The 16,988-nt window shown below is 53.9% G+C and overlaps 1 protein-coding gene across 3 annotated transcripts; it reads left to right on the top strand.

Moving 5' to 3' along the window:
• The first annotated feature begins 288 nt into the window (after window positions 1-288).
• Window positions 289-15,206, top strand: rgl1 (ral guanine nucleotide dissociation stimulator-like 1). Of its 3 annotated transcripts, none has more exons than XM_029148414.3 (18): window positions 289-715; window positions 9,130-9,240; window positions 10,209-10,417; window positions 10,504-10,572; window positions 10,653-10,843; window positions 10,925-11,049; window positions 11,135-11,350; window positions 11,433-11,536; window positions 11,612-11,696; window positions 11,783-11,872; window positions 11,958-12,044; window positions 12,179-12,211; window positions 12,312-12,433; window positions 12,695-12,784; window positions 12,933-13,116; window positions 13,228-13,470; window positions 13,552-13,666; window positions 13,780-15,206. In XM_029148414.3, the coding sequence occupies exons 1-18, from the start codon at window positions 557-559 to the stop codon at window positions 13,965-13,967; spliced, it is 2,421 nt and encodes an 806-aa protein (XP_029004247.1). In that variant the 5' UTR covers window positions 289-556; the 3' UTR covers window positions 13,968-15,206. The 3 variants fall into 3 exon arrangements, with proteins under 3 accessions (XP_029004247.1, XP_029004246.1, XP_029004248.1); XM_029148413.3 differs by having other exon boundaries at window positions 290-715; window positions 13,219-13,470; XM_029148415.3 differs by lacking the exon at window positions 289-715 and adding an exon at window positions 6,544-7,231 and having other exon boundaries at window positions 13,219-13,470.
• Window positions 15,207-16,988: the final 1,782 nt, after the last annotated feature.

Genomic DNA, 16,988 nt, shown 5'->3' with positions numbered 1-16,988 from the left:
AAAGTTTGGGGACTCAGCAGGATGAGAAACCTGAAATCCAGTCATCCTGGAAAGTTTTGACTAATTCTTCTTCCAAAACATCCTCCTTCTTATCGCAGCTTTCCTGTCTTGTCTTTTCTTTCACATCCTCCCAAAGTTAAAGTCTCGTGAGTTCATGGACAGTTTTTCTTTTTGTGGGGGGGGGGGGGGTTGGGCCACATGCTCCTGACCCCTCCCCTTCTGGCCTGGTTGGATGAAGGGGGAGAGGGAGGGAAGGAGAAAGAAAAGCAGAGAGACAATAGACTCTAATCGCTCATGTGGCTGCGGCAGGCGGAGGTCCACATGCGCTGAGAGGCAGAGCAACACAACAGAAGACGGAGCGATTGAGGCCGAGGGGAAACAGGAAGGGAAAGGACCGAGGTGGACAGTTTGAGGCGAGAGCTCTCATTAGTCACAGCTCTGAGCGGCATCCAGTGCCGGAGACGCAGACGAGGAGGCGCCCGCGACGTCCGACCCGAAGCCGCTGGACCATGTCCTGGCGCCGCCCGCGCCCCTGCAGCTGGTCCCGGCCCTCGCCATGATCTCCCACTACCCCCTGGCCACCCTGCTGCCCTGGCCCCCCGGGCCCCACCACCACTGCCCAGACCTGGACTGCACCCTGCTGCTGGAGGGGGAGGGCGGCGTGTTCCTGCAGCGCTACCAGGCCCGCTCCCCGGAGGACGGCCCGCGACACTGGGTCAGTACGCTACAGCACCAGGCTGATGTGTGGCAGAGCCTGTTTCTGTTCTGGGGGAGCACGGGTACTTCCTTCAACAACGAGGCGAGCGCTGACCTCGGCGTGAAAGGCCTTCCCGTGCCTCCAGTTGTTTAGAAGGACCGGGGGTGGATGTTCGGTGTCAAAGGTGTCGATAGGAAGGATGGGAAATGTGAGTGAAGCGTGTGGAGCAATCAAAAAAGAGTCAGGACTGTAGTAAACTATTTACTGTGGAAAAAGCTGGTGGATATCAACATTTAAAGATTTGGGGAGCGTTTGTGATTCTTCCAAGGTCTGTTTTTTAGAGGGTGACAAAGTTCAGGAAAATGGGGAATGGCAGGGACTCAAACGTAGGGAATTATGTGGAGGCAGGAGAGAGCGAGAGAGAGAGAGAGAGAGAGAGAGGTGTTTGTGGGAATTTAAAGGAAATCTTTTGCAGCTTGGGTCTGACTGGTGGTGCGTTTCATGAGGATGAGCGTCAGACACACACATTTGACAAGCTACCATCAGTAATGAGTCATTTTTCCACCTAGTGTCCTAACTCTCAGTTCCTGCTAAGCGGAATAGAAAAAAGTTGACAGATCATAGTGTGATAGTGCAAACTAGACGCTAACCTTCAGTGACACAGACGACAGGACAGCTGACCTGTTGTGTAAGAGAATCCGCTCTCTCAGTAACTTTGGTGTGTGTGTGTGTGTGTGTGTGTGTGTTTGTGTGTGTGTGTGTGTGTGGGGGGGGGGGGGTGTCAGTTAGTCACTGACTTCACAAAACACACAACTCACTTGTACATTCCATAATTAAGTATGTGTGAGCTGAAAGTAAAGCATAAAGTACAAAATGTTGCTAACATCATGCTAACATCATGCTAACATCATGCTAACATCATGCTAACTGCTGGCTGCTTATCCGTGTTCAGAGCACTGTGATCACCTGAACAGCTGTTCCAGCTGTGCTTTGGGCGTGCAGGCTTTAAGGAGCCGCTCACGAGTTCAACGTCTCCCTGTCCATAAGCGACCGGCGCTTCGCTTGCTGCCGGCGCTTTGACGGCTGGGAGACGTCTGACACGCCGTCGCTCGGCTCGGTTTCCGTCTATTGTTCGGAGGCTTTGAGACGCAGGTTCGTCCAAGTCAGCAGCTCCACGCACCGGCAGCTCGTCCTTGTGACACTTTTTATTGAGCTGAGCTGAGGACAGGGAGCAATAAAGCCTATTATATGGGGGTGTAAATACCTGAGCGGACCTGTGTAAGTAAAGAAAATGGCTCTGCTCTTGTCTCAGCTGCCTGAACTGCTGAGTCCATCAGAACAGGACCTATATGATGACGATGGCATTCTTCATCCGGCTGCATCACGTTATGAAACCCCGTCTGTCATAAAGGCCGTGACTGAAGTCGCTGCCTCCCAGTAGATCGGTCAGATCGGGGGCGAGGGAGGAGCTGTGATGTGCTGATCCCAAGGAGACGACCTCACGTAGGGCCGGCGTGAACGCAGTGGCAAGTGCCCGCAACTCGCTGGGTTCTCAAAGTGCGTTTCACCCTAACTGCCTCAGTGTCAGCGCCAGAGCACTGTAATTAAGCTGCTGCCCGATCAATAAAAGCTCCAGCAGAGGCCATAACAACCGCTGCCTCCACCCAGTGGCTCCCAGTAAACAGAGGCGCGGGTCAATAACCTCTGCAGGGCCGCATGCAGTGATCTGTGTGTGTTTCTATCTAACCCTATGTGGGGGGAAATGTGATGATGGCCTGTTTCCATTGAAAAAAGCACCCGGGCTGAGCTTGCACTCCTCCTTCCTCTTTTCGACAGAGAAGTGCACGTTTCAGGCCGATGCGCTGTGACATGCCAGCGTTTCCATTCCTGCAGCTTGTCTTGTGTTTTGGTGAGTGGTCAGCGATTGCCACACTTTGTGATTCATTCATTCATCTGGACGAGGTTCACTTCGCGGTGCTTGGCCTGTTTTGAATGGATTTAAAGAAGTGTAGGAGTGAATGGATGAATGAGTCTTTTTTTTTTATCTGGGCCCGACCTCCGGTCGTCTAGTAGCCCTGCACTCGTTCATACTGTGAACTTAATTAGGTCACTTAGTATGAGGACCGGTGTGAAAGGTCATTGTCCCCGTAAATCGAGGCTCCATCCCTGGGCAGCAGCACCCCGGGAGCGGCCCAGTGGGGCAGAAACTCATCGGGCCGTATGGAGGAGTGTGTGTAGCTCGTGTGTGTGTGTGTGTGTGTGTGTGTGTGTGTGTGTGTGTGTGTGTGTGTGTGTGTGTGAGTTGATGGGAGGCAATGTGTATGGCAGCTGTGTGTGTGGGGCCATGTATAAACACTCACACACCAAATTCCCTGTTCCCGCTCACATTGTGCAGAAAAGCCAGGACACATGACTGGGATAAAGCCGGCTCTGCGATGTGTGCATTAGCAGGAGTAAGTGTGTGTGAGTGTGTGTGTGCACGGGGGGGAGAGAGAGAGCGAGAGAGCGTGCATGTCATTAAAGCTGTGGACTGCTGGTGTCAGCCTTTTATTGACTGTAATAAAGCAGTAATAGGCCACAAAACAATGAACGTTGGAACTAGAACACGTCGAACATTCTCCATAACTTTGCATCAGCGTTTTGTTGTGTTGTGACATTGACAGCGGTTCTCTCAGATGTGTTTTGTTTTGCGCTTCACTTGCACAGTTTCATTTCCTACAACGCACACGCTTCGCATTTCACTCGAACAGAAGTGCAGACGGCAGCAGAAAGTCCAGAACTGAAATAGACGACTCAAATGGGTCTGGTTGAGACAAACAAGGCGCTGCAGGATCTGATGGACGGAGTGGGCGTGGTCTCCTCTGGTCAGCGTTTACCTCGGTCGCCACGGTGACTGCTGCTGTGATGTGCGTTGTTTTTGCTGTGTGTGTGACAACCTTAAGGGAGCAGGTATCTGCTGGGCAACAGATGGCCCTCCTCTCATGGGGAGGGTTCAGACAGACGACCGGGCCGGGCCAGACCGACTCATTCAAGGCTTAGCAGGGCTTAGATCCAGAAGGGGTCAGCCTTGAGGCCCCACCGAGGGGGGCTGTGTGCGTGTTTGTGTGTTATCACAGCTCCAGACTTGATTATTTTCTCACTGATGACTCATTAAGACGCCTGTGATGGTTTAATGAGATCACTGAAACCTGAAACACCTGAACGGATCAGGACATTCTATTTGTAGTCTGCCTTGGTTTGGGTTTGAAGTGAAATGTGGAGGAGGAGGATGGGAGGGAGGGGGGGAGAAGGGGGGGGGGGGTCTCCAAGTGCAGCTTTGGACTTTACTGGAAACTAATGATGTCACCCAGCCACACACACACACACACACACACACACACACACACACACACACACACACACACACACACACACACACACACACACACACACGGGGGAGAGCTCAACAACAGCCAGGACAATAGATCCGAGCAGGCGGGACGTGAGGGCAAGAGGAGAGACAGCGATGCTGCTGGAGCCCAGTCCGACGTGTTACGACACCGGTCTCGTCCATCTGGATCCGCACGTCCTCATCTGTCGGTCTGTTGCGACATTAAAAAGCGATGGCGCACCCACGTGCGCTCACTGAGCGCTTCGCCGCTGCTTAAACAAGCGCTGCATTGAGCTGCGGCCGTGAATCGGACCGCGCTGGCTTCTGGAGCTCCGGCCCGGTGTGACTGAAACCTCTGCTGACTCTGTGTAAACACGGCGGCTCACGCGCTCCGCCCTCTAGCGGGCAGTATGCTCAGAAAACACAAACTCCCCAACCGCACGCAAACAATGGGCCGAGCGAGGCACATGTGACCCACATTCACCCGCGGAGCGACAGCGTGCGAGTAGCAGAGAGTTCGTTTGGTTGTGCAGCATCGCTTTGCACTGGAGGTTCTGACTCCAGGCCCGGTTCTGAGTGCTCCCACAGCCACGGTGGGTCCTCTCAGCTCCTGACTGCGCCGTGAACCCTCTCCCCCGTCCGTCTCCGCCTCTCAGATGAGATAATGTCCTTTCATGTTAATCTCAGCAGCGGCCTCAGATTCTCCGCCGACCTCCTTATCTCAGGCGCAAACAGTGACACTTCACACAGACAGAACACGAGCCTCCTGTTTATTGTCCTCCCTCGGCCCGTGCTGTGGTTCGGAGGTTCAGCAGCCTCTCCTCTCCTCACTCTGAGTTTATGACTACGGCCCAGGCCTCAGTCAGGTATGAGACAGCAGGCTAGCTGGAGTCAGGAGTCTGGAGGCAGGAAGTGGGAGATTTCCTGGAATGTGCATTTTCCCCACACTGCTGCAATAATAGCGAGCGGCTCCTCCTGTTTTTGTCCCCTTTCTGTCGGCGCCGCGGCTCCTCGTTGTGGAACAGAGTTCAGCAACGGCAGGAACCCGTTATATAAAGCGCCGGCGTGCCCTCGTCGAGGGCTTCCCTGAGCGGAGCGACGTCATGCGCCTTTCGGAGTGAAGGCTCAGCGCCAGCACGGCCCGGCGGTCCGGGCGGCGCGTCCCAGGCTTAAAGTCGAACCTCCGTCACGTTCTGTTAAACTGGAGGAAGACGCTGATCATTTTGATGACATTTTAGGAAAAATATTCACATATGAGAATGGATCAAATCATCTCATGAGTCTCTAAAAAGTGAATAATTGCATTTATTAAATTGTGAAAAAACAACAGCCTGTTTCAAATCACAGAACAGGCCTATTATGTAACTACCACACATTTACACACACCATGAAACCCACTTTAATGGACCTGAACCCGCTGCAAGCAGCAGCCGTCATCCTGGTCAGACGTCCTGTTTGCGCTCAGATTTGACATCGCTCCCTCTGTGAGATGGACGCTCCTTTCCCCCTCAGGGCTGAGCTGGAGGTCGCGTGGGGTTGCAACCTTCCCACTGGCCCTGTGGGCTTCCCAAAGCTCCGGGGGCCCCGGGGGACGCCGGGGCAGCTCCGCCTGGGAACCGGTGCTTGGCCACGGACGCTGAGAACCGCAGAGGGACGGGAACGCTGGGCTTCCCTGACGGGAAGGGTCGCCGGGGGTGGGGTTGTGATGCCACTAGTGGGCACCTCATGTGTGTAGGTGCCTCGGCCTGTGCGCGTACGTGATGAGCGGTGACGCTGAGGATGACGTGGGGGCTTCGTGTTGGCGCTATGGAGATCTCACACACACACACACACACACAGACACACACACAGACACACACACACACACACGCACACACACACACACTCACTAGCATGCACACACACACACACAGGGATCACAGTATCATAACATTGTCACTGCCTTCTCCTCCTGTTATGAATGTGGATCAGTAGCTTCACTACCTCGTAACCACTGCTTGCTCACAACCTTACACAATAAGAGCCTTCAGAAAGTACGCGCTTGATTCATATCTTCCTTCTTATTCACAAAAGTGGGCCGTTGGAGTACGTGTGCGGGCACAGTCACAAGAGGAACAGTGTTGAGCGGTCTCACACACTCTCCTCTATTCTCCTCCACTGTCACTGACAATGCTCGGTTGTGGTGACGGCATCCACGGCCTTCCATGTATTGTCCCAGGCCACAGCTGCCTCACGCACGAGACGGCGACGAGTGGCATCGCTTCACCGGCGTGAAAACGGGCGCCGTTGATGGAAACGACACGATTCGTACGGGTCCAGTCTAGTCCTATTTAAAACCAAATCAGCAAAATCAGTGGAGCCCAGGAAAACACCATCCCAAAGTTGCAAAGTGATTCCTGTTTTCTCTAACACTGTTGAAAGCCTTACTGGTCTGGAATCAGTTTTAGAAGGTAGAACAAGTTTTTAGTCCTGTTATAAGAAACAGCTTTTTAATAGGGACCAGTGAAAATCTGAAATAAGTGAAAGTAAATTAAGAAATGAAGATAATTACAACAAAACAGAAATAATACCAAACACGTATGTTTTCTAAACAACTTTTTAATTAAATATTTTAAACGAAAACACCACTACACGTCAATAACACTGTAAAAAGTTTATAATGTTCATCTTATTTAGTAAAATAATAAATCAATAATATTGAAACACAAACAATCCACGATAAATAAATAGTGAAAAGGTCGGGCTACGGGATTCCAGATGATTTATTATTCTGCGGAACAGAAATCGCGGCCGTGCGTCAGCGCGCGCACATTGTTGTCAGCCTGATGAAAGCCGGACAACGTGACGCGGGGGCGGAGTCAGCTCCGCGGAGCTGCGAGGGCGAGTGGGAGGAGCTCAGCCATTCAGTAGAAGAGAGGAGAAGCTCCCTGACAGACAGAGGAGGAGGGCTCGGAGTTTGGAAAGCAGCGGGCCGCATATGTGCGCGTTCAGGCACAGGATTTTTTTTAGACGAGCATCTGGGATTACTGCTTTTTTTTTTTTTTTTTTTTTTACAAAAAGCGCAAAGATTCTTCGTGACTTTGCGGATTGTTCCCGAGCTCTGATGGTGTCCCCGGATCATGAAAGACACGCTCACCATGAGGTTCGCCTGGAAAACTAAAATGGTAAAAGCAAAACAAAGAAAGAATGCTCAAGGTTTTCTGTCCAGTGCGCTCTGTTGTTGAGTTTGTGGTTTTGCAGTGGGGGTGGGGGGGTGGGAAGGAGGGGGTGCTAGTAGGCTTGGGAAAGTAGCGGATAAAGGGGGAAAGGGAAGGAGGAGGAGGGGAACAGTTGGATGTTGAGTTTGAATTGTTTTTAACAGGCTTTGAGTCCGGTTTAACCTCCTCCGCGGACTGCGCGTAAATCAAACGCGTCGAGCGACGTGTGTTGGAAACGGGCCGTAAAGGCACAAAGTCAGGCGGCGGTTCCTGCCAGCTTTGTCAGCGCCTGAGCGCGAGCCCCTCTTCTCCTCCCCGATGATGGATATGAAAACTTTTGTCTGGGGGCCCGCGGTGAGACAGGCAGCGAACAATCGGCGTGGCCCCGGGGCCGTGGCTGCTTCTCCACGGGCAGCTGCGTCCACGCGAGAAAGGCACAAAAGCCAACAGATCGGCGCCGCAGATTGTACACAACTGTTGTTGTTGCTGGCGTCTTGGGAGCATTGTTTCACAGAGCGGCCGCTGTTGGGCTTTCTGCGTCTCCTCTTTAGAGCAGCATCAAATATCAACGGCGTTAGAGTAAACAACTGCCCAGCGCCGGTGGACGTGGGAGGTCCTCTCGCCAGCGCGTCCCTATCTGGGCTGTAATCTTTCCTGCAGCTGGTCGAATGTGTGTTTTCTCTGGTGAATCAAAATGGAAATTTCGTTGTGACAGACTGTTTCGTTTTCCATTCGTCGTGCGGGCGCACGGAACATGGTCCTGAGCCCCAAACTTTGCTTTTTTTCCTGCTCGACCCGGCTCTGAAAAACATCTCCAGCGCTGTAGCTGACAAAAAGCAGGCTGTGTGCGCAGACTGTGAACTCAGCACAGGACCGGCCAGCGCGCAGACCTCCCGCTATTGTTTTGGGAGTGTGTGCGGACTGCATGACTCATGCACTGATGTATTTATCTGTGGCCGCGCCAGCGACAGCGGAGGAGAGAGTGAGAGAGACGCTGCTGGCCGTAAGGAAAGATGCTGGGGGGGGGGGGGGGGGGGGTCACATGTAGACATGTTTCAGCCAGATGCTGTCTCACACACACACACACACACACACACACACACACACACACACACACACACACACACACACACACACACACACACACACACACACTCGCCTAATGATTTAATCTATCAGCTTGTTAAAAATAATCTTCTCTTTTCTGCATCACATGTTTCTGTTCAAACACAAACACAAATCCAGTCATGGCTTCGCGCCACAGGACGTCCAGGGTTGAGCCTGCTAATGGCCGGTTTGACCCTTGACCTCTTTCACGGGGTACCTCGGGTTCGGGGGAATGCCTGGACTTTGGCAGTGAGCTGTGTGAATGTAAGTGGGGCCTGGTGCCGCCTGTGGCCTTGGCTGCAGGGCTGCGTGGTGGGGTTCTGGTCCACTCCGCCTCGCTGTGCTGGTGCTGATGCCTCAGCACATCGCAGCCTCTGCTTCGTTTGACCGGCAGACGGGCCGACCGATTGTAACAAGGCGTCGTCCGCTCGGACTCTTTATCTCCAGCTCCTTCTGGATTCCAGGAAAACGTCCAGGCTCCGGGTTCAGCTCCGGAGAGAAAGGGGTGAAAGAGATGGATAGGGAATTAAACAGGGAGTAGAGAATGCAGAAAGGGAGGCAGGGAGGCCTGGCAGGCTGCAGATGTGGGGGTTGGTCTCTCTTTTACTACACTTGGGTTCCTCCTGCTTTAGTAGTGTTTGTATTTTCCCTCTGTGTTTTCCTAAAACAGTGACTGTCACATCCTGAACTCTCTCTGTGTGCGATTCGTCCCGGTGGTGACTCTCCGGGGTTCTAACGCGTGCCCTGTCTCCTTCCAGAGCTCCGTGCAGGACTGGGGGGAGGAAGTCGAGGAAGGAGCCGTCTACAACGTGACGCTGAAGAGGGTTCAGATCCAGCAGGCGGCCAACAAGGGCGCGCGCTGGCTGGGGGTGAGCAGGCCCAGTTAATGTTGACCCACACGTGGCGATTCGCAATGACTCCAGCGGTCGGCTCCATCAGACCTGTTCCGCCAAAGCATGTGATTTCCTGACTTTTCCCAGCAGCCAATAATACAGTTTGTTCTCTTGCAACAGGACCAGTGGGTTTTTTGTTGTTTTTTTTTATAAATGCTATGACAAAACAGTTGGCGCATTAGAGGCTTTTCCTTGAGTTGTGCGTTTTTTTCCGCATTTTGGCCTCTGAGCTGTTTATACCAGCATCAAAAGACGTCACCCGGCGCGTTATTACACAGCGCTGACACACGGCCAGCTGAGTGCATTATCTCGGCTTCTCTCGTGAGTTTTCTCACATCAACTGTGAACATAAATCACCCCAGAGATATATGGGCTTTGCCTTTGTTTACGACAAGCATCGGGATCTCGTGTTTGTTTGCGCTCGACACCAGGAAGTTGGGGTTTGGCTGCATGGATGTACTGACGGCAGCACGAGCTGCCAACTGCGTTAGACATAATTAAAACGGCGTGTGCGTTTGGAGCGGCATCGCTGTTTTCCTGCTGAGCAGGACAGAGCTGTGTTAGCGGACCTGGTCCAGAGCCGGCCTTCGGATCCTCCGGGCCACGCCGGATCAGAGGGGAGCGGTGGCTGCGTGTGGAGGGGACAGTGGAGGAGGGGCGTGATTAAAAGCAGATTGGAGCGCTTCCTGTTGTAGCGTGCTAACTCCACCAAGGTCTGTGCCGCCCTTTCTCCCACTTCTCTCCCCGCCCATGTTGCAACCGCTCGCTCTCTCCCCGCAGACACAATAGTCGGACACATCTGGAGAAATCAGAATCAAATATAGGTCACGGTTGTTCTTAGCGTTGCCTTCGTTCCTTCCCTTTTAGAGTGGTCTCGTGTGTCAGAGCCTCGTTTTGCTCCTCGCAAGCCCCGTTCTGAAGTGTTTTCTGACCCCCGTGTTCAGGCGGAGGGGGACCGCCTGCCTCCCGGCCACACGGTGAGCCAGCTGGAGACCTGCAAGATCCGCAGCATTCGCGCCGGCACCCTGGAGCGCCTGGTGGAGACGCTGCTGACGGCGTTCGGGGACAACGACCTCACCTACACCTCCATATTCCTGTCGACGTACCGGGCGTTCGCCGGCACGCAGACCGTCCTGCAGCTGCTGCTGGACAGGTGGGCGGGGGCCGAGGTGGGGGGGGGGCTTGCTCGGGCCTGACCGGGAACGCCGGTTAAAGGTGTCTTCTCGCTGCTCCCTGCAGATACGGAAGCGTGGAGGAGAACGAGCACGCCGGAGGCCGGGGCTCCGAGACGAATGGAGCCATCAGAAAGTGAGAAACGGGCTTAAATGTAGCGTCGGCTTCGGGATCTGCCGCCTGCGGTTTTGCTGACGTGCCCCTCTCGTCCACAGTGCGTTGGCGTCCATCCTGCGCGCCTGGCTGGACCAGTGTCCCGAGGACTTCCAGGAGCCTCCGGGCTACCCCTGCCTCCACCGGCTGATGCTCTACCTGCGCGAGGCCCTGCCCGGCTCCGAGGTGCTGAGGCGGGCTGAGGCTCTGCTGGAGCAGCTGCGGAGTCAGGCCGGCGCCGACGACGCCGACGGTAACTAGCAAACTCTCCTTCAAGTCTCTTTAGCGGTGCTGTTTTGTGCCGTCGGCGTCTAAACGAGCTGCCTGCTTTCAGTCGGCTTTCACGGCAACGGTTCCTTCTGCCTCGGCGAGGAGGAGGAGGTGGAGGTCGAGATCCAGGAGGACTTCCTGTCTTTCGACGTGGACCTGGTGGCGGAGCAGCTGACCTACATGGACGCGGTACGTAGAGGGAAATGAAAGCGGCGCCGGAGGGAGGGAGAGTGCTCCTCGGTGGCTCTAACGCCGGCTTCCCCTCCGCCTCCAGCTGCTGTTTAAAAAGGTGGTGCCCCACCACTGCCTGGGCTCCATCTGGTCTCAGAGGGACAAGAAGCACAACAAGCACAGCGCCCCCACCATCCGAGCCACCATCACCCAGTTCAACGCCGTGGCTGCCTGCGTGGTCAGCACCGTGCTGAAGCACCGGCAGATCCGGCCGCACGCCAGGGCGCGGCTCATCCAGCGGTGGATAGACATCGCCCAGGTGAGACTCGCACGCGCTGGAAACCCACCTGTTACAGGAAGTCCACAAACACGGCCCTGACTGGTGTGATGATGTTCAACAGGAGTGTCGGATACGGAAAAACTTCTCGTCTCTGCGAGCCATCGTGTCGGCGCTGCAGTCCAACCCCCTGTACAGGCTGAAGAGGGTGTGGGCATGCGTGCACAAGTAAGGATACGCCTTTTCGCCAAAAAGGGGCGGGGTCTTTGTCTCTAATCTAACACCAACCCGTGATCGTTGCAGAGACAGCATGCAGACGTTTGAGGAGCTCTCCGACATTTTCTCCGACCACAACAACTACCTGACCAGCAGAGAGCTGCTCATGAGGGTGAGTTTGAGCCGCCGCTCGCACGCGGCCTCTGGACGCGTCCGAGTCGCTCTCGTCTGATCGACTGCTGGTTGTCGTCCCGACAGGAAGGCACGTCCAAGTTCGCCAGTCTGGAGAGCTGCGCCAAGGATCACCAGAAGCGCACGCACAAGAGGCTGCAGCTGCAGAAGGAGATGGTGAGGCGGCCGATGTGCTGGGTTCTGTTTGCTCAGACGCTGCGGTGTTGGTGGCGGTGACCTCACGCCTTTGTGTCGTCCACAGGGAGCCATGCAGGGCACCATACCGTACCTGGGGACCTTCCTAACAGACCTGACCATGCTGGACACAGCCCTGCCCGACCTGGTGGAGGTAAGAACGCCAGCCCCCCGCGGTGGGAGATCATCCGAGGGTCCGCCGGACCCCAGGTTCTACCGGATCCACCGGATCCGTCCACTGGTGTGTGATGTTCTGTGTTTGACGTCTCATTTTTGCGTCCTCTGCAGGGTGGCCTGATCAACTTTGAAAAGCGACGCCGGGTGAGTGACCCCCCCCCCACCACAACTACCCCGAACACCATGCACCGCTACACATGCGTGAACGTCAGAACTTACCGCTGCCTTTTTTTGCCCTCGGCAGGAGTTTGAGGTGATTGCCCAGATCAAGCTGCTCCAGTCCGCCTGTAACAGCTACTGCCTGACTCCGGACCCGGCTTTCCTCCGCTGGTTTAAGGGCCAGGCTCAGCTCAGCGAGGAGGAAAGGTACCGTTAACCATTACATAACCAGCAAACGAGCGCTTGAGGTCACGGTCCGTTGGATCAATTGTTCCCACACCTCTTTCTCTCCTTCCCCCTGCTGTTCTTATGTCCCATGCGTCACCATTGTTGTTTCCCTTTTCTTGCCCTCGTTGACTTTCTCCTTCATTCTCCTCTACTCAGAATCCCAGATTCTTAAAACCGCCGAGCACATGATTCGCTCGTGTTTGACGATGTTTAAGTTCCTATTAATGTTCTTTCTTGCAGCTACGCTTTGTCCTGTGAGATTGAAGGTCTTGGCGACAGCAGTCCCACCTCCCCCAAACCTCGTAAAAGCATGGTGAAGAGACTGAGCCTGTGAGTACATCCACAAGGTTTAACTGTGCGCTAACAATGTGTGAACACATCATATCACATATACTACCACACTGGAGTCTCCCAGACCTCCACAACCATGACCTATTTATTTTATTATCACTAATGAGTCACTTCCTCTACTTTCCAGACTGTTTCTTGGAACAGATAATAGCGCAGCCAGTTCTCCAGTCAGAGAGACGCCGAGGTCGCCCCCTACTGGCAGCTCAGGGGAGAGCATGGACTCGGTCAGCGTGTCCTCCAGTGACTCCAGTAGTCCAGACAGCGAGGGGCTCACCACCCCCACCCACACTAGAGACTCCCAGCAAAACAAGGTGGGTCCCACTGTACAGCCACAACTAGGGACTGCATGAAAAGTTTAGGTTCAAGGAAGGAGCCTCCATTTAAATATGTCAAAGTAACTCACGTTTCTCCAGCTCTCGCAGTCGTCCTCCTGTAACTCGCTCCACTCCATGGACACCAGCTCGTCCACAGCCAGTGTCTCTGGGGCCTCCACGTCTCCATCCCTCCCCGGGCCTCCCTGCACCCACAGGCGCTGCATCTCCCTCACTCCCATGTCGCCCAGCTCCCCGAGTCAGACCCCCGTGTACAACAGCCAGGCCCAGGACACGTGTATAATCAGGGTCAGCCTGGAGCACGGCAACGGGAACCTCTACAAGAGCATCCTGGTACGCGAACGCCTGCGTTCCCACGTTTTTACGTATTTGAGGGGGAACCACGTGCGGCTCACTGTCCTTCTGTTCGAACAGCTGACCAATCAGGACAAGACTCCGGCTGTGATTTCAAGAGCCATGGCGAAACACAACCTGGAGGCGGAGCCAGAGGAGGGATACGAGCTGGTCCAGGTCATCTCTGAGGAGAGAGGTAAAAGGCTGCTGCTTCACGCTCACGTCCTCGACTCGAGGTCCGAAGCTGAACGTTGATACGCGAACACATGACGCAGTCTCAACGGGCCGTGGTTCTGCTGCCTCTTTCAGAGCTGGTCATCCCCGACAACGCCAACGTCTTCTACGCCATGAACACCTCGGCCAACTTCGACTTCCTGCTGCGGGTGCGCGGCTCGGCGGGCCGGCCCGTCCAGCTGCGGAGCCGCTGCGGCTCCACGCTGCCTCGCGCCCAGCACCGCTCCAGCCTGTCGCTCAGACTCAGCAAGGTCGCGCTGTGACCCCGGGCTGTCGCCACCCAGCGGCTTGCTCTCACGCCACTAACCAGAACCAGAGCCAGACGGGAACGGGACGATTGAACCCATCACTGGAAATAAAAGAAGCAACACATAGAAACATGTTATTTTGCCTTCCCCAGCCTTAATATGGACCATGGAGCTTGACTGCTGTGCCAGTGTGACTTAACTTTGGACTCGACGCCTGTGACAGTGAAACAGTGCCCCCTAGTGGCCTCTCTTTACAAAGACAGGATTTTGCACATGTTATAGGAGCAGCCGAACTCCTGACCTCCAGCAGTATTCTGATATTGAACTGAACTCCTTTTGTTCTGTGAAGCCTTTGTAGTTGAATAATAACTTTTCTGGTAATGGAAGAGTGATCGATGCAGGAACGGGAGGAGTGGACTGTTGCCTTCAACGGACTCTAGTATTGACCAGCTGATTGACAGGAAGTGTAATGTTCCTTTTGCCCTGACTGGATGCACCGTGTGTGTTCAGGTCTTCTCATATTGTGAGCTGTGTGACGAATGCAGCTACGTGCATTCTGAGTGGTTCCAGTACTTGGTTTTAACAAGTCCTCAACGACACGAGGTAACGTTGCCCCGCCCCTTTGTTTGGGGCTGTAGAGACTCCGCGTGTGCTGCTTTTTAATGAAGAATGATGGCGGGAAAAAAAAGAGGCGCGTTGTTTTCCCAGAAGAAGAAAGCATGACGCGCCTCGCACTGACTTCAACACATAACTTAGTATCCCTGTTTGTAACTGTTGCCTTTTTATATGCTTTTGTAACACAATTCAGACCAGTTCATGATTTTAAAAGCAAACGTGAAGGAATTGAGAGTCGTTAAAATAAACAAACGTCGGGTCCACGCTCCGCTGAGGGACTCGTCCCTCCGTCGCTCACAGAAGCCGAGCGCCTCCTCACGCGGCATCCGTTTGTCCGATCGGTTCGCCGCTCCTTTCCGACACCACCGCGCTTTCACCGTAGCGTCGCTCGCACTTATCGCCTTCCCGCGCGGGAGCAACACGTGGCTGCTCTGAGCGGGTCCCGCGGAGCCTCCGGCGCCGTGCTGCGGTGCGGCCCGTTAATGAGCCTCGGGTCGTTTAACGCTGTCGGACCGAACGGTCCGCTCCAACCGAACGTTTGCCTTCACTTCACAGCGATCTCATCCACTCACCCTCGGTTCATGTTCTTCGTTGCCAAAGACTCTTCTTCTACCTGAATGAATAAATTATTATAATGACGCTTTGCCTCGTGTCTGCTTGATTCCGTCAAGTCTTCGGTTGGCACCAATGTTCCAGCACGTGGCGGCTGTGAAAACGCTGAGCGCCGCACTGGCTCTGACTCCGGCTGATTAAGGGCAGCGGTGCCCCTGCCGTTGTACCCTTGAGCCCTGATGGACAACATCCTGGGCCCGTTCAGCTTTGACATTGCCAGTGGGAGGACTGGCGGCTGTTCTGGACTCAGGCCAGCGTATTTCGCTGAGTGGAAGACATTTCTGCTGACTTAAACGCACGAGTCATGACCTTTTTTTCCTGAAACGGTCTTTGCTGCGCTGGTCACATTCTTTTCCAGGAGTTTAAACAGCAATGAGGATGTTTTTGACTCTCATGCTGTGAGAGGCTGAAGAGACAAAGCTCATTTCCTTCACTAAATTAAACATTGTATCATTTGCCTGAAACATTTCTATGTTAGCCGTTTCACAGCCAACAGGTTTTGACTGGATTTGTTCCCAGTCCTCGGTGACGTTGACGTTGATCGCAGCCGGCAGCAGCTACACCCTCATTGAGCTCCATCTGCCTTGCGGTTTGCTAAGGAAGCCCAGCAAGCAGAGTGACGGCGAGAGCCCTTCAACAGGTGGTCGCTCAGCATGGAGCGCTCACGTAAAGGGCAGCGACAGGGGGCTTCGCTCCCGAGCGGCTGCAAATGTGAGCAGCCGGTCGATCGGAGTGAGAAGGCCTCACGTAGAGGTATAAAAAAAACAGCCTCTCACCTCAGGACCAGAAGTACACACACACACGCACAACAACAACAACATCAGCATCATATTTCATCATGTCTGGAAGACGCGAGTTGCAATTACGCCTGCCAGAAAAAGCTCTTTGCCGGCGTGTTCTCCAGGAGACCCAGAGCAAGGCCAGTCACTCTGCATCAGGACGGGAGGCACGGAGCGAACGGAACACAGCAGAACATCAGTGGAACATACATAATGAACAGGCCGGTGGATTCTAGGGCAGAAACTCAGCAGGCACAGCACAGGCGAGCAGCAGAACTCTTCTCTGTGCCTACAGCCATGTTGTTTACACCCATGACCTGCTCACCCCAGCCTCTGGTTTTAAAGGAAGAGATGCACTCAATCAATCAATCCTGTGCTGGTGAACAATGCACCTTTTACTAAATCATTATTAGTTGGGATGAGCTTTAAGTTTCAGCTGCAGTCCAGGCTTAATTACTAGTATTTCAGTTTTTATCTATTTAATGAACATACGCGATTAAAATAAAAACACCTTTTATTCTGATGTTGGGAAGCACATCTGCTCCTCTGATCTACCTCACTATAAAAGTGTCTGTGTGCCGGTCAGGGAAGGTCAGAGCTGTGTTTTATGCCGTCGGCTGCACTAACTTCACCTCTCACAGGGGGATGTGCTGCTGCAGCTGCCTTTAATCCAAAAGAGCACTGGAGTGAGACACCAGATTGTTTATGTAGTTGACTGAAACAGAGCTGGCACCAGTGTGTGTGTGTGTGTGTCAGTGCTGGGTGGAGGAGGGTGAGTGCAGCTTAGGATCCATCTGTCCCTGTTTCCCCACAACTCAACGCGGTGGCAGACAGAAAGGAGAGTCTGGGACAGAGCTCCTCCTTTGTACCAATTTAATTAAAACACACCATTTGAACCTTTCTCGGCTCAGGCGATACAAAGCCAATCCCTGCACCCAATTGAGAAGAAACACGCACACACCCACGCACACACAGACAACAAGCAATTAAAGACTCATTTACTCATCAGCCAGTGATTCGTTCAAGCCTT

This window comes from Betta splendens, chromosome 4 (genome assembly GCF_900634795.4).
Source record: "Betta splendens chromosome 4, fBetSpl5.4, whole genome shotgun sequence".
Taxonomy (NCBI): domain Eukaryota; kingdom Metazoa; phylum Chordata; class Actinopteri; order Anabantiformes; family Osphronemidae; genus Betta; species Betta splendens.
The sequence above is the reverse complement of the archived record's forward strand: the minus strand, read 5'-3'. Positions and strand labels throughout refer to the sequence as shown.